Here is a 23310-nt window from a genome sequence, read left to right on the forward strand (position 1 = left end):
TTCTCTAGTTGCGGCAAGTGGGGGCCACTCCTCATCGCGGTGCGCGGGCCTCTCACCGTCGCGGCCTCTCTTGTTGCAGAGCACAGGCTCCAGACGCGCAGGCTCAGTAGTTGTGGCTCAAGGGCCTAGTAGCTCCACGGCATGTGGGATCTTCCCAGACCAGGGCTCGAACCCGTGTCCCCTGCATTGACAGGCAGATTCTCAACCACTGCGCCACCAGGGAAGCCCCTATAAGGAAAGAAATTTTTTAAAACTTTTCCAAGGTCACAAGCTATTAAAATGTACAGCTACATAGCATCTCAATACTGTACTTAATTTAAATGAAACCGTATTTTAGACTTCTAGATCATTTCCAGTATAGTGTTTGGCTATTTGAAATAATACTCGTGATTCTGTGGGTTGGAAGTCTAGGCTGGGCTTAACTGGGACAGCTCATGCCTGTTCCACATGGTGCTGGCTGGGCTCAGTTACATGTCTGGGGCTTCAGCTGGACCAGCTGGACCAGCTGGACTTTTCTCTCTCCACAGAGTAATAAATCCCAATTCCTGACGGAAGGAACTACAAAATATTTGTGGCCAATTGCAGTCTACTACATTCAGCACTTAGTTCTCCAAAGGCTTCCATGGGCCGAGAATGTGTAAGTTGCTGAACATTGGTAACATGAAACGGCCTGTGTAAGTAATCCTCCTGACCATAGATGGGCATAGGTCAGGATGCTTGTTACCTTGACTCTGAGGACTGGCCTCATTCTCAGGAGCCTATCCCTATATCTTCAGAGTTCGTGAAAAAATGTAACCTTCCACGTGAATGTGATCCTCATGCACAGTTTTTGAATGTTTACACTCTTCTGCCCTGAAAGGGCAAGGACGTTTGAAACTAGAGAGTTTTAGTGATCAGAGCAGGAAAGATGTGCTTGTGGTATCCTGATACAACTGTATAAAACAGGTGTAAATGTACTGGGGTACTTTGGGGTGAGTAAGTAGAGCCTGGCAGAGGCATTAGGTCTCTTACAAAAGATGTATCTGAGAGGCATGTTTTGGAAGAGGTGGCTGCACAGTGAATATAAGAACCAAATGAAAATAATAACCAGAGTTAAAATGAGACTACTTTTTGGAAGGTTTTTTTTTTTTAAATGAAAGAAGATATAACTGTAAGATAAGTGTGCTCATAAACAAAAATGCATAGCTTGAGTAAATAGGTGAAAGGTGAAACAGATGGAAAGGTTGGATGGGAAGGCTGGCTAAGTACTTTTAAGGAACTGTTTAAATAATTGACATGAGGATGAAAGATCACTGAAAAGGGAAATGTCATTCAGGGTTACCCTAACAAGCATAATTTAACTTAATAATGATGGAAAGATGATGAGTATATCCATTCATTACCCAATCAAATGGTAACGTTGTAGCCACTCAGACATTACTCTTCAAAATGCTAATGCTTATGTTATTTCTTAATCCAATTATACCTGTTGTTGCATGTACATATTGTTTTGGAATTTAAGTATAGAGGTAGGTTTTATGTGAGCCTTTTTTCTCAATTGGAGAACATGAGGCATTCACCCTTGCAAATGTCAGAATGGAGGAGACTTCTTTTTTTTATTTTTTTAAATTTTTTTATTGAAGTATATAGTTGATTTACTGGAGGAGACTTCTTAACTTTGAATATTTCATGAGTTAAGTTTATAATCATTGTATAAAAAGTGCAAATGAGAATTTATACTTATATAACATTAAGTATTGGTGTTTTACCTAATTTACATCGTCTCACCTTGGTAAATCAATAGCTCATTCAGGATTCATTCTCTCCTACTGTGTATCCAAGTAACGGCCCTGAGCACAAGATTAATGCGTGATGTCATTATAAACATTTTAATAGAATTTACTCATAATATCACATGACTTAAAAATCAATTCATTATTTTTACCATTAATCAAGTTTGTGTGACATTATTCAGAAGGATGTATGATGTTTGATGTTATTCAGAAAGATTTATGAAGATTACCTACTTATTTTCATGATGTCATATTCTCTGATATTTAGTCTGCGTGGTGTTTTGGGTGTAACTTTTAAAATATACACTTATCACTGCATAAGATAGTGAATTTATTCTTAGGTTGACAAGAATGTCAGTAAAGCCGATAGAGAAAAAAGGTCTATTGCATTAATTATCATCCTGTTGAAATATAAGTTTCATTTTTATATGGTTGCATTCATCTATTTTAGTGGTTCCATTATTAATCCAATTAAAGTATGTATATAAACCATTTAAATAAAACTCCGATGCACTTTACAAATAAAGTATAAAGTTAGCATATTGGTTTTTTTAGAAGCCCTATCATACTTTTGCTACACAGAAGTTATTACTCAGAGATTTTGAGATCATTAGGGGCAAATCTAGAGCAAAAAAAATCCTTTGTATTTTTTGTCAACATGCATAGTCACCGGCTTCTATTGACTTCTTTTAAAAACTGTTCTTTCATTTTAGACGCCTGTGTTGCTAAAACTTTACAGGCCTACGTGGTAAAAATCAAAATATAAAACTGTATTGGCTAACTAGAATGTAGCCATTGTAGTAACTTGTAACTAGTCTTCATCAAGTATTTAAGCACCTCCTGTAGGCCAGGGGTACTACACCAGGAAGTGGGACTATTGGAGGAACCTAGAGAAACAAGTCCCTGCTGTGAGGAGTTTACATTCCTGTAGGGAGAGATAGGCAATAAACAAACAAAAAATGATAAGAAAAAATCGGGTAATAAGAGGTATCAGTGAATTAACAAAGTTTCAGAGAATACCTAGGATTTACAGTGTAGTCTCCTTGAGGAGGTGACATCTAATGTGAATTCTGAATGAAGCCAATGCAGAGAAATGAATCAGGTCACTAAAATTCAATTCACCAAAAGTCAACTCTCATAGACTAATTTGCATATTGAAAAGTGGTTGGAAAATGAAATCGTTGGTAGAATGGTGGCAGATATTCTCAGAACACGTACACACACACACACACACACACACACACATGCACACCCCTTTGTGAATTTTGTTATTGCTACCAGAAATGTTTGTGAAATAAATTCAAATTATGTTCTAAGTATAAGATCTATCCCTGATCCTTAGTATTAGTGAGATGGAGGTGCCTTTCCTATTACAATATCTTTTCTGTTTTAACCTGTGTCTACTGGGCTTGAACCAAGCCATATAAACAGGGTGGGTCATAATGAAATCTTTGGGGAAGGGAAAATGTTGTGGATATGTAGTTTTTATGTTAAATTTGGAAAAGAGGAGAAACTGGTGTTTTTATCATAAACTATAAAAATAAAACTTGACTAAATCTTGAATGATTGGTCTATATAGAAGATAAAGTTATCAGAATCTCGGAGGCAAATAGAATAGATTTTAATATTCAGCAAAAGAGGGCATGCATGGATTTCCAAAGTTTGAGAAGCATGGCCTGAAATGTTTTCCTAAAACTACCCTCTTGGCGCTTTAGGAAATTTATCAAAGGCCCTAAAATTATGCAATTCTATTTTAGCAAATACTTCTAAGTGAATTATCAAAATGGCCATAGATTTATGTACAGAGATATTTACCTTGGATTTATTTGTAATTGTGAAGATTTAGGAGAAAATCTATGTCCACAAAAGGGAAGTAAGTAAATAAATTATAAACCTCTGTCCAAGAAAATTCTAAGCAATTAAAAGTCATATTTTGGAAAAATATTTAATGCCATAGTAAAATGCTCAAGGTGAAAATAAAGTATAAAGTGGTAATAATTCAATATTTAAAGGAAAGAAGGCACTATTATACATAGAAAAAAAATGGAATTAGTGTAGCTACTTTAGAGAGCAATTTGGCAGTGCCTCTAAAGTTTAAATGTGCAGACCCTACAACCCAACATTAATATGATTGATATACCAATAGATGAATAATTGTAAAGTCATATGTTAGAATACCATTCAAATGTTTAAAATTAACAAATTGGATCTATATATCTGCAACAGAGATAGATCTATGTATCTTAACAGAGATAGCACTCAAAGCAATGTTGAATTTTAAAAAGCAAGTTGCAGAATGATATATATGTATAATAGTATTTATGTAAAAACTTTAAAATACATGTAACAAAACCAAATATTGTTTACATATATACATAAGGAATAAACATATAAAAACATAGCCTTGCGCTTCCCTGGTGGCGCAGTTGTTAAGAATCCGCCTGTCAATGCAGGGGACACGGGTTCGAGCCCTGGTCCGGGAAGATCCCACATGCCACGGAGCAACTAAGCCCATGCGCCACAGCTACTGAGCCCGCATGCTGCAACTACTAAAGCCTGCATGCCTAGAGCCCGTGCTCCGCAACAAGAGAAGCCACCGCAATGAGAAGCCCGTGTACCGCAAGGAAGAGTAGCCCCCACTCGCCTCAACTAGAGAAAACCCGCACGCAGCACCGAAGACCCAACGCAGCCAAAAATAAATAAATAAAATAAATAAATTTATTTTAAAAAAAAAACATAGCCTGGAAAGATGCAGACCAAAATAAGGATGTTAGTTGCCTTTAAGCCAGAGGGGAGGTGAATAGGATGAAAAAGAAAAATTGGATGGGGGTGAGGGGTAGTATTTAACTTCATCTGTAATATTTTTAAAGTGTTTTATTTTTTTAAATAAGCAGAAGTGACAAAATGCTTACATTGTGAATTTGGAGTAGTGGTTCATTGTTTATTAGATTAAATTCTTTTTTTTAATGTGTGCTTTTAAAAATTTCCAAAAACAATGACTGAAAGAAAGTCATCCATGTTTGCAGTGGTTATGATTCAACAGTGAGATTATAGTTCAATTTTAATTTTCGTCTCAAACATCTCTGAATTTTCCAAATTTACAAAATGAATGTTGAGGAAATCAATGCCACTTAGAGATAGATAGATGGTAACTATATAGTTACTGGACCTCAGCTGCATGAGGGGTTCATAAGGCCCTTACAGCTGAGCTGCCTCTAGAACGGTGAAGTATCAGCCAAAAAAAGGATGACCCTCCCAGGAACAAAAGGAAGTCGTGGCCTGGCTGCCTGCATGGTGTAGAAATGTAAAACCGGTCATGTCTGGGGAGGGAAAGCAGGGGCATTAGTCTAAGCCAGTGGGTCTCAAGCTTGAGCATGCATTAGAATCATCTAGAGGGCTTGTTAAAAAACAGACTGCCCCCAGAGTTTCTAATTTAGAAAGTATGGGGTCAGCCCTGTGAATTGTATTTCTGACATGTTCCCAGATGTTAGTAACAATAATGATGCTTGTCGCAGGACCATGCTTTGAGAACTGCTGGTAAGCAAAACCCAGCCGTCAGATATTTGTATTTTTGATTATTGAAATATGAGGGAGACATGTGGCAGAAATGAATCCAATGTTATTATCTGGCAGATCTACAAATTACTTAATGGAGTGAGCCAGTCAGTCTTGGGGAAGTTGGAGTCACACGCAAGAGCAGGCAGACAAAAAAGAAAGAAATAGGCGTCAAAAGGTCAGAAAGCTTGAAAGTGAGGAAGATGAGAGCTGGTCCAATCTAAAGACCACGGATCACGGAAAAGACTTCTTTAGTAAAAAGCAAGGTAATAAAATGAGCATGAAAAAGGACTGTAAAAAAAAAAGTTTTTCTCATCGGGGTCTGTTGCTATTTGGCCAAACTGGGAGTCCAGGATCACACAAAATTCTTATCTCTGTCACATCTTTCACTAGCACCGGGAACTCCACTAGGCTGGAAACTTCTTGAGGACAGGAACTGTCCCTTCCTTGCTCTCTCCATCCTTTCTCGTCCCACTCCCTGCCTCTTTCCTTTCTGTTCTTACCCACTCAGCAGCTTTTTTTTTTTTTTTTTTTTGCCACACCACCTGCAGGATCTTACTTCCCTGACCAGGGATCGAACTCTCACCCCCTGCAGTGGAAGTGCAGAGTCTTAACCACTGGACCACCAGGGAAGTCCCTCAGCACCTCTTTAGTGCCAAACACAAATATTTCCTGGGGCTTTGGATAAACTGGTGTCTTACCGTCTTTGTAATCGAGCACATAGCATAGTGCCTCGTACATAATAGCCACTCATTAACTGTTAAATGAAACATGAATAAAACACATATGTGATCAGCAGGGGTCGGTGAATGGGAGACAGAAATAGGAAGCTGTGCCTGCAAGCAGGTCATTTCTTTGAGAGGCATAGACCCAGTGGAGTGGGCCCAGAAATGCAAATTAGCACCTTGAGTCACCATTGAGAATGTACTACTTGGCACTATCCTTTACACCCCACATTTTTCCCAATAAATTTTTGCTGGTTTTCCTATTGCCTGCCAGTGCTTCCCACACCCATCCCCACGGTTCCTGACTTTCAGCTATATTAGTATTTGCTTCATTACAAGACCTTTAATCTGCCTCAGAGCCAAGGCTGAAATAAGGTGTATGCCTGAATCATGATGCCTTTTACTATAAAGCATTCTCTTGCTTTCCCAATGAAGAGATCTAGAAATAGATTTGGGGCCAACTTAAATATGTAGACTTTTAAGAATGCAGATTGAGTAGTTTTGTGTATACTTACACTATGTGTTGATTGAGTTATACATGCACATATAGTTAAAACAATCTAAAATATTAATTCTTATTTAAATTTTTTAAAGTTTTAATATTATGATATGAATCGTAAGTCATTTAACACAGTTTTTGAGGAACTTCCCTGGCAGTCCAGTGGTTAAGACTCCTTGCTCCCAATGCAGGGGATGTGGGTTCAATCCCTGGTCGGGGAACTAAGATCCTACATGCCACATGGCCAAAAAAAAATTAAAAAAAAAAAAATGTGATTGGATTAACACACAACTTTCTAGTTGTCAGGTCATAAGAGGTGATAAATATGTTTTTATTGTCAGTTAGAAGGAGGTTGTGTGTAAATATGTTTTTATTGTCAGTTAGAAGGAGGTTGTGTGTGTATATGTGTAATGCCATAATTATGGGTCTATCTCTAGTAATTAGAAAGTTGCAAGAGCAAGCAAATTGTTTTAACTGGAGTAAGTGGATCAAGTTGGAAGAAGAAAACACGTTGAGTTTGACATGTGATTTTGACAGCAGAGGACATCAAAGTGGTTTAGTACACTTACCAGTTTATTCTATTTTTAAAAGTGTACAGCTTAGAACAGTATGGAGGTTCCTTAAAAAACCAAAAATGGAACTACCATATGATCCAGCAATCCCACTACTGGGCATATACCCTGAGAAAACTGTAATTCAAAAGGAGACATGTACCACAATGTTCACTGCAGCACTATTTACAGTAACCAAGACATAGAAGCAACTTAAGTGTCCATCGACAGATGAATGGATAAAGAAGATGTGTCACATATATACAATGGAATATTACTCAGCCATAAAAAGAAACAAAATTGAACTATTTGTAGTGAGGTGGATGGACCTAGAGACTGTCATACAGAGTGAAGTAAGTCAGAAAGAGAAAAACAAATACTGTATGCTAACACATATATATGGAATCTAAAAACAAACAAACAAAAATGGTTCTGATGAACCTAGGGACAGGACAGGAATAAAGATGCAGACATAGAGAATGGACTTGAGGACACGGGGAGGGGGGAAGGGTAAGCTGGGACGAAGTGAGAGAGTAGCATTGACATATATACACTACCAAATGTAAAATAGCTAGCTAGTAGGAAGCAGCCGCATCGCACAGGGAGATCAGCTTGGTGCTTTGTGACCTCCTAGAGGAGTGGGATAGGGAGGGTGGGAGGGAGACGCAAGAGGGAGGGGATGTGGGGATATATGTATACTTATAGCTGATTCACTTTGTTATACAGCAGAAACTAACACACCATTGTAAAGCAGTTATATTCCAATAAAGATGTTTAAAAAAAGAAAAACAGTGTGCAGCTTCTCAGTTTTTCATTATTAAATGTAGTGTTTACATATTTACATATGTTTCAGGCTACATTATTGGAATTTTGAAGACATGAAAACATCAGATGAACCAACCTGCAACATCTTGGATTCAGATTGGAAGATGAAGAGAAAGTTTAAAGAATGTGGCCTATAAAGGCGGGTAGTACCTGGAAATATTAACTGACTCACACTGTAAAAATGAGAACAGTTTCTAAACAATAGAGGTTATTTTAGTCCAACATCAAGGTTCAAGACAAAATGTTGAACTAAAAACTTACAGTCCTCCCCTCCCCCACTTCAGACAGGTACCAGCATTGATGAATATGATTTTCTTTAGTCAGAAGCACTCGTTTTTACCCATGTAGACCATCCTTAGGAATTAAATATTGATTATTTAATGTAGATTATAATGGGAAACTGATTTTTTCTACAATGGCAGATTTCAAGGACTTGGTTCCAAACTGAGCCGAAGCTTCCCAATGCATTTTGTACAGTCTGGGGAAAACTGTGCTGCGTTGGCCATTTTTGAAGGCCATGATGCCCTGTAATATAAGGATATCATCTTATTGCTGATATCTTTGGGGAGTCCCAAGCAGACACAGAAAATGAATGGAGGCAAGGAGTGTGACGGAGGGGACAAGGATGGAGGTCTTCCAGCTATACAAGTTCCTGTGGGTTGGCAGCGTCGCGTGGATCAAAATGGAGTGCTTTATGTCAGGTGAGCCCTTATTATTACCTGCGCTACCTCCAAGTTTGTGGTCCCCAGATGAAGGAGGTACAGTCTGTTACTCTGAGAGTGTAAATATTGTAACTGACAGCACCTGAAATCAATTTGAATAAATGATCTTCGTGCTGGAAATATTTAAGTGTTTTTATTCTGTACTGTTTTGCGATGTAAATTGCCTTAGGTTACAAGAGAGGATTTTTATGCATTATTTGTGTTTATATAAAATGTCATCCTGCTTATCTCTCTAACAAGGATAAAGAAAAATAGGAAGATTTCTAAAAGAAACACATGAGCATCATTACCACATTCACAGGAGAATGTAAAATACTGAAAACAGACCCGATGTCTCCTGACAATATTATTGTGTCCTTCATAGTGCTTCAGCTGGCTATTCTGATGTAAGGTTAAGTGTTTTTATCTATAGGCAGTTTCAATTATTAGTTTCTTAATGCCTGATATTAACCAAAAATAATTTCCCTATTTTTTCTGTGCAGTTTTTAATCTATTCCCTGCATATAATAGTAAAAGTCATGATGAAGTCATCTCACAAGTAAAAATCATACAAATTACATATAAATGCCTGCTCTTTTAAATTTTGGCAGCCTTTATTATGTTGAACAACTTGAATGAAGTAACTGAACTGTTGGCAAGAAGTTTTAGTCTTATTATTAAATAATTGGCACCTAAGTTCCTTACTTTGTAGTTTATCAGTAAGTATATGATTAGAATACCATAAATCTTTGTGATGTAATAAGAAAAACTATTACAAAGAGAACTTTTTAAAAGATATCACATTGCATCATTACATTAATGCTGTTACTTTCATTGTGGTTATTTGTATCTCAGCTTCAACGGAATTCTCATTTGTGCAAAGATGTATTTATATAAATGAGGAATTTTCCATTATATAAACCCAAACGATTTCATACTATAACAACTCTACTGTCAGTTCAGATTCTGTCCTGGGTTGGTTGGTTGGTTGGTTGGTCGATTTGTCTTGTGGAAGGTATTTCTTGAGGTAAACTTAATGACCAATTGAAATTCTTTTGCACACGTGTTTTTTGTTTCTGTAATATTCAAGATATGCTCTATATTAACTGAAGTGAAGGGATAAGAAGGCAGGGAATGTGGAGCTCACCCCATGGTAGCGTAGATGGATGAGGACACACGGAATAACTTTCTCAAAGTGTTTCTGTTGCCAATGCTGTTAACCAACTGCCAGAAATACTTTGTTATCGATGTATCAATAATATAGCAAGATATCGGTGTTATGTTCATATTTATGGTTTTTCTAGTCTGTAAGGAGCAAATATATATTCAGCTTAGAGCAAATGACTCCAAAAATCTTGATAATTTAGTTTTGGGGGGATTTTGTTTGTTTTGTTTTTGTTTTACTTCATCTTTATCCCTATAAAAGATAAATCAGCTTTTCAGGTTGCTGAGAGTTAGGTTAAAGCAAATTAAGTCTAGGAATCTGTCAATTATCTTGCTCATGACTTTTCCAAGTCTGAGTAGACTTTGCTATCTGTTAGTATGAGTTAGTTTGAATTCTCCCAATCCAAATCTGTACACTAAGGATTATTTTGGAAACTAACTTTGCCAGATAAGGTAAGACACCTTCAAATAAATTCAGCCAGCATGGGTTTGATTTGTTTGTATATAACTGGTTAAACTACTACTTGAACATGTATAAGAGGCTAGCCCTCCTTCTATAGCTTCCTTTGCAATGTGCAGTTTGCTTATAATTTTTAGGTTAGTCTCCAGCTGCTCCTGCCTCAGGGTGGCATTGAGGCTGCACATTAATTTTCCCACCTGCTTCCAATCTTCTAAGCTTTATCTATGCCATAAGACTTGTAACTATTTTTATGTTAATTATTACTCCCAAAAGTTAATTAAAGAGCTGAAACTAAAGGAAAGAACCCAACTGACTGATTGAGAGGAACTGTTTTTAAAGTGTCTAGAGTAAGTACTCTGATAGAATTCAGGAATTCTTGTCTTCAAGTTTAATTTTACAATTAACTGCCTCTAGGATTCATTCATACACTTTTTTTAACTGTAACACGTTAGGCAGTTTCTTTTCATAAAATTCATGAATTCTTCACATAACTAGTGATTTTGTTTTATCAAAATTACCAGACCTCCAAAAACATCTTGCTGCCCCTACCGCTAGGGTGGAACTCCAGTCTGTAATATGGGAATTATTATTCTTTGCATATCATCTGAAAAAAATTGTTAGCCCAAATAAATGAAAGAGTTAACAAAGTTGAGGATTTTAATTGTTATTTTCTACATGCGTAAGTCACTTATATGATTGTCCATAAATAAAATATGAATTGCATTTTAAAGCTGGTTTATTTATAGACACCAAACTACTACCTGTGTTTTTGTAGAAGCAGAATAGTCTACCCCCGGTAATGTAAAGCTTTGTTTATGAAGTGGAGAGTATCGTTTCTGGATAAACTTTATCAGATGGCTTAAGTGAAAGTTTTGGTAAATAGTCATAAATAAAAGATATTCTTGAATAAAAAGTTTATAATAATTTTCAAGACATAATATGCATGCAAGCTGTAAAATCAGTACATTAATAATAGAAGTCCTAAAATGCAAATTGCCCATTTTAAACTAATCCTCATTGTAAATAAACATTAGAGACTTATCCTGTCATCAGAAATAGTACCTAATTTGTAGACTTAAATTTGATCAGTATTCACATATCATACTAACTTCTGTGACCCAAAGAGTAGTAATGTTGAGAGCACTACCCAATCACCAGCCAAAAGGCCTGCAAGGCACCTTTCTGCCACCTAAAACCCTATCTCCTCGAGAGTTCCCCATCCTTATAAGTACAGCTTGGATCTTCAGTAGAATTTGAGCTGGGCCACACTGATCTATCTTCAAAGAAACAAATGAATGAGGGAGGAAAAAGTGAAGCCTGTTTTTACACAGGGACAGCTTGGTTCTAGACTCCAAGATTAACGGGAAGAACTTGTTAGCTCGAATTTTTGTAAATTTAGTGACTTTCTGGTTTGACCTCCAACGTGTTCCTAAATTTCAGGTTTTCCTCAAACAGCTTTAGAAGTAGATCTTCTAGTTTAAAATGATAATGATTACTTTCATGTAGTTTTCTTGTTCCTTTCTTACCTGCTCTTTCTTAAGAATAGCATTTTTCCCATCCTTAGTCCACTCTTGGTTGTCAAAATACTTTTATTTATTTTTCTATGAAGATCTGTATTTTTCTGAGAAATATTTTGGTTCAGAAGAAAGAGTGATAGTGTTAAAGGCTATAATTTAGTAGCTAACATAATACTGACAAAGAAAATGCTTTTCCTTAGTAGGAAAATGTTTCACAGGAGAAAACCCTGTGAAGGACAGTAAGACTATAAATTATGCCGTTTTTCATATAATATGTGCAGTCAGAATTATTTCCTGATGTTTTTTTAAACTATTTTCACAGTCCCAGTGGGTCTTTGTTATCTTGCTTGGAGCAGGTTAAAACATACCTGCTTACTGACGGAACATGCAAGTGTGGCTTGGAATGTCCTCTTATTCTTCCCAAGGTAACCATTTCGCAATAGATGTAATCAGCAATTTTTCATTTTTTAGGTGTTTCATATATTTGCTTTTCTCATTTGGCATTTCATTTTTATATTACTTCTCCAATCATTTATATATTTTAAAGTCTTAAATTATATATCTTTTGCATGCATTTTGGAATGCTTAAAGATTGTGGAAAATAGTTCAAGTCCAAGAGTCATTTTCAAAGGTGACAAACCTATATTCATATTAAATATTTCATCAAAACCTCTTTTGCACCGTTTTATTAGAGCTATACCCATGCTTACTATTTAATAGTGCAGTATTTTTTTCCCTCCTGCTCAGTCTGCAATGTTATTTTTAGCACTGGTGTTGATAAATCTGCCACAAATATTTCTTAAATTACAAAGCTGAACCCTCATAGCCAAAAGTGAAACTGTTTTACTCCTTTGCAAGGTAAAAAGTAAAATCATTTTAAATGATAAAATATTTACTATAGAAACATGTCATTGTTTTCTGGTTATCTATAATAGTCCCAATCACAGAACTAAAGATTAATAGACAACTTTTTCTTTTTTATTTGTGTCACCTCATTCACAAAAAAGCACTTGAAACAGCTTATAAGTATATACACAATAAATATTTTTTAAAATAGAGTAGTAAATTTTTTAAATCAGTGAAAAGGTCATATTAATATAGCAATAAAGTAAAGCCAAAGAAAAAGTTAGCATATAGCAATGTCAGATTTTAGGGTTTCTTAACCGTACTTCATCTGTTTTTGTACTGTTATAACATCAGGAAGTATCTAAAATTGGGAACATTATCAGATACTATTCCTTTCCATATATTTATCTTGGCTATCTTAGAATTAGGATAGTTTTCATTATTTACCCTGCCACTAAAAACCATGAGTTCAGCAGAAGTATTTATTCCATTATATATAAAGTTGCTTTTCTTAAATTTAAAAACTTGAGAAAGTTTTATTCAGATTTATGGGTTAATCTATGCAAAACTTTTTTTTTTAACAAGGGGATCTTTTTACTTAATATTTTTACAGACATATTTTAAACAAAGGCTGTGCTTTTTCCAGGTGTTTAATTTTGATCCTGGAGCTGCTGTGAAACAGAGAACTGCAGAAGATGTTAAAGCAGATGAAGATGTCACAAAGCTATGCATACATAAAAGAAAAATCATTGCAGTGGCCACACTTCATAAAAGCATGGAAGCCCCACATCCTTCTCTGGTGCTCCCCAGTCCCGGAGGAGGAACAAGTATGTAATATGGTGAAGGTTTTAGGAATTTTTCCTCCCCCACTCCTCTCCTGGAGGAGTCACTAGAAATCACTTTGCCAAGCATTTTCTGAGTCCACTTTTCAAACGTGCACAACGCATTTAAAATTATGTATGTTTTATCATTTTATTGCAAATAACAAATTAGTTCTGAAAAATTCCCATGAAGTTGTCACCCAAAGTTTCCTATCCAAATCATTTAGTTAAATGAGGAAAATAAACACTGATTAGCACATACAAATGCTATGGAGGTACATAGAGCTGAGCTAACAAAAGAGAAAGTGCCATTGGTTTTTAGGAAACAAATGTAGCCTTTTTCCTAGGGCTGTATTGGAATGTGTAGTATCAAGTGCTTAAATGCAACTAGCAATGTTATCAAGAACTGGCAGTGTTATTCTTTCAGTCATTTAATAGCTACATATTGAACACCTACTAACAAATCACCTTGCCAGGAATTTTTTATACCTCCATCCAACACATACATGCACACACGCTTGTATGCACACACGAACTTTTTAAAAATTTCAAAGCTGCAGAAAAATTACATGAACAGTTCGAGTACCCTAGATTTACCAGTTAACGTTTTGTTTCAGGAGTTGCAGATATTGTGACAATTCACCCCTAAGTATTTCAACACACATGGATGTTCTCTTATATAAACCATAGTCTAATTATCACATTCAGAAAATTTAAAACTGCTATGATAGTATTATCTAATATGCAGTCTAAATTCAGATTTCTCCAGTTGTCCTAATAATATTCTTACAGTTTTTTCAATCCAATCTTTTTAAAAATCCAGGGTGCAAAGATTGTGCAACTGCAAAGAGACATTACTTTTCTTTAATCTACATCAATTCCCCAGTCTTTTTAAATCCTTCATGATGTTGATACTTTTGAAGAGTCTAGGCCAGTTTCATAGATGTTCCTCAATTTGGATTTGCCTGATTGCTTCCTCGTATTTATATTCAGGTTAAACATAGTTTGATAGGAATACTGCATAGGTGATGTTATGTCCTAATTAGGAAGCACGTAATGGCAGTTTATCCCGTATTGATGACATTAAGTTTGATTGCTCGGTTAAAGTTATGTCCATTATTGAGGTACATTTTCCCGTTATGATTTATATGTAATTTGTGGAATTATACTTTGAGGCTGAGGAACTTCTTTTTGTAAGGGCTAGAATATGAAATCTCCAAAATATTACAATTAACTTAACAATTGAATAATTCTGGATAAAACACAGCTGAACACCAAAGCATTTGTTTATGAAAGATAAGTAGCATTGTTCTACAGAGTTCTGAAAAATAGGTATGAGGAATATAACCTGTAGTGATCAGAGAAAGCTTTATGGTAGAACTCGGATTTGAACCAGCCCTGGAAAATGGTAGGATTTAGACACATAAGGGAAATAAGAAAATTCTTGTCTAGAATGAGTATAGCATAATTAAGGAATGATGTGGAAACTAATGTGACTTGAGTGGAAAATTAAACCTGCATAGGTAAATTGAGGCCAAATTATTGATAGCTCTAGATACAAAGAGAAGCAGTTGTGACACCAAGCAAGTCATTAAAGAGTCACACTTAGAACTCATGTGAAGAGGGTAGAGAAAGACAAATTTGGCAGTTATTAGCAGAGAGCTCCTCTCCAATAACCCTCTAACCTTTAAACTTTAACAGGAATGATCAGCAAAAATTGCTCCACTAAGGTATGTAAGAAAAAAATATATTTTAGTGAATTTTTCTTTTTCTTTAATGAGCTATGTTTTTGAAATTAAAAGATATTGCAACAACTTAAAGACATTTAACAGTAATAAATTATTTAAAATTTATCATTATCCTGCCACCTTGATGTAAATATGTTTTCATTTTTGCATCTTAACCTTACACATGTGTTTGCACATGCTCATATCTGCTGCCATTCTCACTTCGCATCATATCAAACCATTTCAGCTCTGTCTACAGAGTCTGCCTTGTTTCCTTTTTAATGATTGGAGCAGAATCTTGGTCTAGGTCCTTTGTCCTACTCTATACATACAAGTTTCATTATTGAAATTAAAGGTAAATATTTAACTAGTATAGGTATAAGAGGTATATCTCCATCCCCTTTTAAAATGATATACTTTATTGGATTAATCTCTACTCTTTTACCAACTTCAGACATAGCATTTATTTCAATTTTCTAATTTTAAATTATATTAAAAGGTTGGGATTTAAATAAAGATTAAGAAGACTCATGTAGTAGTTTTCACCTCTCTTTATTTTACATGCATAAACATACAACACCTCTTTCGAAAGGTCTATTTAATATACACAAAAGCACTTGATGAGTACCTAGCATTTACATTTGCCAACTCTTATAATACGTTAGTTCCTAACTGCAACATAAGAGCAGTATGACTTCTGTTTGTTTATCTGTTTGGTATTCCTTTTATTTTAAAGATGGTAACTATTTTTCCCCAGTATGGAAGAAATCCTTTCTAAACGACAGCTACTTTCTAAATTCTGTTGAATGTAGAAATGCCAATGTCTATATTTTTAATCATTGAATTGTAGATAGCTATATAAATGAACAAGAAAAGACACAACTTGGTGGTGGTTTTATTACTCAAGAGGACGCAGTCAATCCCATAATAATGTTAGTGATGTTAATACAGACAACTGTGTTCTCACTATATGCCAAGCTCAGTGCCCCAAATATTTTTCATATATTATTTCCTTGATTACAAACTTTAAAAATCTTTCTTTAACAAGAAAATGAATTCAGTTGAGTTTATCTGCTGCAATTTTCTTTTATGATTGGTTCTCAACTTTTCATATACTGTATTATGTACAGAAATCACTCTATCAAAGAGTCTCTACCATGCCAGAAACAGAAAGCCCACATTTCCCAAGAAAAATATACATTCACTACATTCTCTTACTTTTTGATTGTACCCTACCAAGACTTCTGTTTATCCCAGGTTGAGAACGACTGACTTAGAAATTGTTGTGTTATGATTTGACCTGTATACTACTCAGCAGGTAGGAGAAGTTTATTTATCTTAAATGTGTAATTATCCATTTAAGTAAATATACCTCTGATTGCAGATGAATCCAAGTATACTTGCTGATATGCTGTAAGTCTAAGAATTGGGATGGCCAATGTATAGTATGAATAGTACCACTCTCATCTCCTGTGCTTCTAATAGACTCATTGGCATTTTCTCATGGAGTCCAGCTCGAGCTCAGCACCCTTTTCAACATAGCTCTCTAAGCAGCCACCACCAGTTGATGGGAACTGGTATATGAAACTAATTTTATCTGCCATCCCTGTTTTAGAAGTCACAACCTTATAAAATAGTTAAACTTCCTTAGGGGCTAAAAAACCTTAAACCTAGAATTCTGACATGATCAAATGAAAATTCTGTATGATGAACCAGGTTGCTTTTGTTGCCTGTATTCTGTCTGATCTCTGAAAGAACTGAAGGGATTCCAAAAAGCCAGTGAGGGAGCAATGCACTCTGTAAAAAGAGAATACTCAATTGGAGCCCAGTACTGAAGATTTTTGCACTCTGATTAAATTTTGCATAAGAATTCTATCCTAATAAAAGAATTGCAGTCTTTTACCTAATTTGGTTGACTGAGGCTGGTTTTACAACAATGACTAATTAATGGCAAAGCATTTGAAGTGTTAAAGTATTACAAACTTGATATGAAGTTTAGCATGATTGTTTAACTTCACTGTATTTACTGTTGTTATCACTCCCTTTGTAAAAGATTCAGAATCTTATTTACTTAATTCACAAAAATTAAGACTCTGTTACTCTCACAGTGAAAATGTTGGAATGAGGAAGAGTTTTTGTAGCTGTCCCGAGGAGGTTTTAGTAAGGTTATAGAAACCTTTATCGGGCAACAAATTTTCTGGTGAAAGTGGCAATTCATTTAAATCACTCAAGAAAATATTATGCCAGACAGATTACCATTTTCTACTGTAACTGTGTTCTTAAAAAATTCAAATCCAAAAAATAATACCATCATCATTTCCATCTGGGCTGTCATTCTTGATTTTGCATATTATAAATATTATTAGAATGGCTAATGTCAGTATGTACGGATTCAGATCCACATCCTTTCTCAACAGACATGAGGTAAACAAGCATAATGAACAGTTATTGAGAACCTTTGGTCAACTAAGGGAGAATAATGTGCATTTTTTACAATCAAAATTTATTGTAGAGTACAGAACTTTTTTTTAATTGCAAAGAGTCACAGCTTCTGTTTGCAGATTTCTTTTTTCAGATGCCCTCCCTTCCTCATTTCCTTCCCTCCCTCCATCCTAACACAAAAGAATTGAGACTACTAACAGATTTTTTTTTCTCTCTTTCACATCAGATGCAACTCCAGTAGTACCTTCACGGGCAGCAACTCCAAGATCTGTAAGAAATAAGTCTCACGAAGGAATTACAAATTCTGTAATGCCTGAATGTAAGAATCCTTTCAAATTAATGATTGGATCATCAAATGCCATGGGAAGGCTATATGTACAAGAACTGTCTGGAAGCCAGCAACAAGAACTCCACCCTGTCTACCCCCGGCAGAGATTGGGCAGCAGTGAACACGGACAGAAATCTCCATTCCGTGGCAGCCATGGAGGCCTGCCCAGCCCAGCGTCGTCAGGTTCCCAGATATATGGAGATGGCTCAATCTCTCCAAGGACTGACCCACTTGGAAGCCCTGATGTTTTCACAAGAAATAATCCTGGTTTTCATGGAGCTCCCAATTCTAGTCCTATTCACCTGAATAGGACTCCTCTTTCTCCACCTTCAGTAATGCTACACGGTTCTCCTGTACAGTCATCCTGTGCAATGGCTGGAAGGACTAATATACCTCTTTCCCCAACCTTGACTACAAAGAGTCCAGTAATGAAAAAACCAATGTGTAGTTTTTCAACTAATATGGAAATACCACGAGCAATGTTCCATCACAAACCACCCCAAGGCCCACCTCCCCCTCCTCCACCTTCTTGTGCTCTTCAGAAAAAGCCATTAACATCTGAGAAAGATCCACTTGGCATTCTTGACCCTATTCCTAGTAAACCGGTGAATCAGAACCCTGTTATCATTAATCCAACTAGTTTCCATTCAAATGTCCACTCTCAGGTACCTGTGATGAATGTAAGCATGCCTCCTGCTGTCGTTCCTTTGCCAAGTAATCTCCCTTTGCCAACCGTAAAACCTGGCCACATGAATCATGGGAGTCATGTACAAAGAGTTCAGCATTCAGCTTCAACCTCCCTGTCCCCTTCTCCAGTGACATCCCCAGTGCACATGATGGGGACTGGAATTGGAAGGATTGAGGCATCGCCCCAAAGATCACGCTCATCTTCCACATCATCAGATCACGGAAATTTCATGATGCCACCTCTAGGACCCCAGGCCACTTGTAGTGGTATTAAGGTTCCACCCAGGTCACCAAGGTCAACAATAGGGTCCCCAAGGCCATCAATGCCATCAAGCCCTTCTACCAAGTCCGATGGACATCATCAGTACAAGGATATCCCTAACCCATTAATTGCTGGAATGAGTAATGTACTAAATACCCCAAGCAGTGCAGCTTTTCCTACCGCATCTGCCGGAAGCGGTTCTATAAAGAGTCAGCCTGGTTTGCTGGGAATGCCTTTAAATCAGATCTTGAACCAGCACAATGCTGCCTCCTTTCCAGCAAGTAGTTTACTCTCAGCAGCAGCCAAAGCACAGCTAGCAAATCAAAACAAACTTGCTGGTAACAACAGTAGCAGCAGTAGCAATTCTGGAGCTGTTGCTGGCAGTGGCAACACTGAAGGACATAGCACTTTAAACACCATGTTCCCTCCTGCTGCCAACATGCTTCTCCCAACAGGTGAAGGGCAAAGTGGTCGAGCAGCACTAAGAGATAAGCTGATGTCTCAGCAAAAAGACTCACTGCGGAAAAGAAAACAGCCACCTACCACAGTGTTGAGTTTGCTCAGACAGTCTCAAATGGATAGTTCTGCAGTTCCTAAACCTGGACCTGACTTGCTAAGGAAGCAGGGTCAGGGGTCGTTTCCCATCAGTTCAATGTCTCAGTTACTACAGTCTATGAGTTGTCAAAGCTCTCACTTGAGTAGCAATAGTAGCCCGGGTTGTGGGCGCTCAAATACTGCTTTGCCTTGCTCTGCTAACCAGCTGCATTTTACAGACCCCAGTGTGAACTCCAGTGGTCTTCAGAATCCACTGACACAGGACGTACCTTTAAGAGGGGAAGCCGTGCACTGCCACAATGCAAACACTAACTTTGTTCACAGTAACAGTCCAGTCCCAAACCACCATCTTGCAGGTTTAATAAATCAGATTCAGGCTAGCGGGAACTGTGGGATGCTCAGTCAGTCGGGCATGGCCTTAGGAAATTCATTACATCCCAATCCACCTCAGTCAAGAATTTCAACGTCCTCCACTCCAGTGATACCAAACAGCATTGTTAGCAGCTATAATCAAACAAGTTCTGAAGCAGGTATGGTTTTATTAGAAAAAAGTACCCAAAGGTACTAAACTTTTATACGTTTTTTTTTTAAATTTATACCAAAATATTTATTATGATAAGAAATGATCCTTTCCCCATTGTGAAATTCTCATCATTTCTTTAGTATTTATAATTTTATTTACAGAATGCTAGGGATTTGTCTCTTAGAAAAAATAACAGCCAAGAGGATTCCATGTGTTTCCATTATTTGTTGTCAACCTGTGTCATTTTGAATTTTGTTCGACTTTCAGTTGGTTCTATAACCGTTGGACTCGAAACTACAAAAGAAGCCATAGAAGGCAGGATTTCCTGGTTCATGAGACATGTACTTGGTCTATGCCAATATAAAAGCTGTTTCCCCTAGCTCTTGTTTGTATTCAGGTAAATGAAGCTCATTTGGAAAACCCAAAAATAAAGGCAGAAATACATGGATTTTTTTGTTCTTTCTGCTGACCAGAAATAGGTGAATGGATAGGAAAAGGTAACTAGAAGTTGTATGAAGTAGAAAGCTGTCTTCTAATGTGTTTCCTTATCCTAGTTTGCTATTCTTTATTATTATTTGTTTGAAAAAATTCATAAATAGATATTGGCTACTTCCTTTTTTAAAAAGGTAATAATTTAAGTTTTCCAATAAAAAAGGCTTGAAAACCTGATTTCTAGAATTTTTGATCTTGAAATTATTTTAGAGTCTTCTTGGAGAACTAAACCATTGTTTTTACCATTGACATTATGGTATCTCTTTATCCGCTATTAATGAAGGAGACAAATTTATTTAAAAGTAGACACATTAGAAAGAACTATATTTTATTTCAGTAGAGTCCTCAGAAATTGTTACAAAAAACCGTAAGGAAGCACTATAGAGATAAAATCATTGAGACATCAGAAAATTTGACCATAAAAATAATAGAAAGAATACTCAAAACCCAACAATAACGATTTGAGAGATTGGTTGGAAATGACAGGGAGGAAATAAAAGATGATTGTAGAGACAATATTATTCAGCTATGAAAACAGTGGGCTTTTAAAACCAGATTGCTACTGGAAGTGGGAAAACTGCTGAGGCTTTTAATAATCTATTGTGTAGATATATATAGACTGTGTTATACCGCCATGCTGGAAAGGCGTTACGACCTACATGTCTTTGTTGCTGATAGTAAAATCAAGTGTTTTCCTTCCTGGTGTCACTACTTTTACCTGCCATTCTCCACAACTTGTGTTATGTGTTATGTTTTGATGTCAGTATTTAATGAAGAACTGTTCATTGACCTCTTCTGTTAAAAAGAATATAAGGTGAAGATGATAATTGAAATGATTAGTGCCTTCTTGATATTCTTAGTCTAAGGAATCTCATGAAATTATTTTTTACGTGTTTAACAGGATTCTTATTCCAAAGGGGCTTCCAGCTTTTCAATGACTCATATTCCTTTTTAGATAATCCCAAACAAATGAAAATTTAATCTTATGCATTTAGCAGATTAAGGTTACATAAAATCAGTAACTCTTTAAAAATACACTATATTTATTAAGCATACCTTCAATCATTTAGATGAGGCATTGTTGGTCTCATTGTATTATATCTTTCCATTTTGATACCCCTTACCTCAACTTACTTTGTTTCAGGTCTAAGTTCATATTGCAAAGTGTACGTATTTTATTAATGATGTATTTTAATTTATCTATAATGGAAAAGACCAACATTTATTTATATTCTTGTTTCTTCTGATTGTCAAGTTTCGACTTATTTTATATAGTCTTAGACACGTATTTTCTCGTTCCGTGCATCTCTGTAAAACATCAGATCTGGATTGCCAGTGCTGGGAGTGTCAAAACACACATGTTGAAAATTTACTAATATAAGTAAAGTGTTAGCATATAAATAGCGAAAAGGGATGAGAATAAATGTCTAGTAATGATATGGATGTGACCAATCATGTGTAAGCTAACAGAAAGCATATCCCTGATAAAAATCTAGGTCAATAAGAACTTTTTAAAGTAGTAAACCTAATAAAATTAAATACTGCTTAATGTACATAGCTCTGATGTGCAGCTGGTAATAAAAATGGGTAGATTGACTAATTAATATAATTCTTTTGATGAGCTGAATATTGAAGAGGTCTCTAATATCATGTTTCTTTTAGATACACAGTGAACTGTGTCAACTGAATGTACTGTTATTATAACTGCTTAGCCTGAATGTTTATTTTCACTGACATTTATTCATCCATCAAATAAACACCAAAGCTGGGCTTTCAGAGTGAGACAGCTGATGACAGTCACAGCTATCCCTTTAAGTTTTGCTGAGTATTCCTAGCATACTAGTAAGACATTAGAAGAAAACCACATTTTATTCTTAGAATGTTGCTTTTAGCTGTCATTGAGTACCTATGATGTGCCGGGTGATTTGCCTGTATTATTTCTAATTTGTGCAGTTTTCCAAAGTATAAGGTAATCTTGTCCTCGTTTTACAGATGAGTACATTGGGCCTCAGAGAACTTGAATAACTGTCCAAGGTCATACATAATTGAATTAGGATTTGAACTCGGGTTCATCTGATTCTAAAATCCATTTTCTTCCCAGCTGCATAAGTTCTTCATTTGAAACATCTAGTTGTGAAAAATACTGTTTTCACTTTCAAGTCTTTAAAAATATCCAACAGATAGTGAATCAAAGCATATCAATGCATGTTAGGAACCACGTTTGTAAACTCTTGATGCACTTTGAGACAGAAGTCAGTAATTTTGCCTTCTCTATTTGGACTCTAATATCCTAGTGTACAATAATTAGGATGTTTGTGCCAATGCAGATGAAATGTCCACAGTCTCAAAAGAACTACCCCTCATTTGTGAATCACATTTGGTAACCTTTATTTGAATGAATTTGTATCACCTCACTCAGATAAAAATGGGTGTCCCTAGTGGGTGATGTGTCAATAGGCCTTTGAAGAAGGCAGCTCTGCAGACGCTAGCCCTGCCATTCCAGGTGTGATAGCACAATGAGGGTGAAAGAGACCCACAGGTAACATGGCCCAACTCTTCCTCGTGGTAATGGAGCATGAACAGAACTCAGGTGACCTCCTGCTCAATCCAGTGCCTTTTTTCCCCACTCTCCTAAGCAGCAGCTCAAAAATGTTACAGTAAGACCTTACTTAAGACCAGAAGTCACTCTGAAAACATTTAATTCGATTGGCTATTTGTTTTCAAAAACTTCTTTTAAAGAAAGTTTTTCTATCATAAGCAACCCAAATATTCATTTTTTAGGCCTATATGTGAATACCAGTCCATATTTTAAAAGTATTAAAACTCATATATGAGAATCGGAGGCAAAGTAGTAAAAA

General features: G+C 36.1%; 1 protein-coding gene and 1 long non-coding RNA gene across 25 annotated transcripts in view; one reads left to right on the forward strand and one right to left on the reverse strand.

Annotated features, from left to right (window-relative positions):
* Positions 1-23310, forward strand: part of MBD5 (methyl-CpG binding domain protein 5) — a 421403-nt gene that overhangs the window by 354302 nt on the left and 43791 nt on the right. For 18 of the 24 annotated variants that reach the window (XM_082464889.1, XM_082464872.1, XM_082464873.1 and 15 more), the window contains 4 exons: positions 7956-8628; positions 12092-12194; positions 13262-13442; positions 17832-19967. In XM_082464889.1, coding sequence (XP_082321015.1) covers positions 8516-8628; positions 12092-12194; positions 13262-13442; positions 17832-19967 — 2533 coding nt within the window. In that variant the 5' untranslated portion in view covers positions 7956-8515. Of the gene's footprint in view, positions 1-487; positions 638-7955; positions 8629-12091; positions 12195-13261; positions 13443-17831; positions 19968-23310 lie in introns of those variants that run through there. The other 6 variants (XM_082464883.1, XM_082464881.1, XM_082464874.1 and 3 more) reach the window with 5 other exon arrangements.
* The window catches only part of LOC309662475, a 653064-nt gene that overhangs the window by 248026 nt on the left and 381728 nt on the right, over positions 1-23310 (reverse strand). The window lies entirely within an intron of this gene.

The sequence above is a fragment of the Balaenoptera physalus genome (assembly GCF_965194825.1).
Source record: "Balaenoptera physalus genome assembly, chromosome: 6".
In the NCBI taxonomy this organism is placed as follows: domain Eukaryota; kingdom Metazoa; phylum Chordata; class Mammalia; order Artiodactyla; family Balaenopteridae; genus Balaenoptera; species Balaenoptera physalus.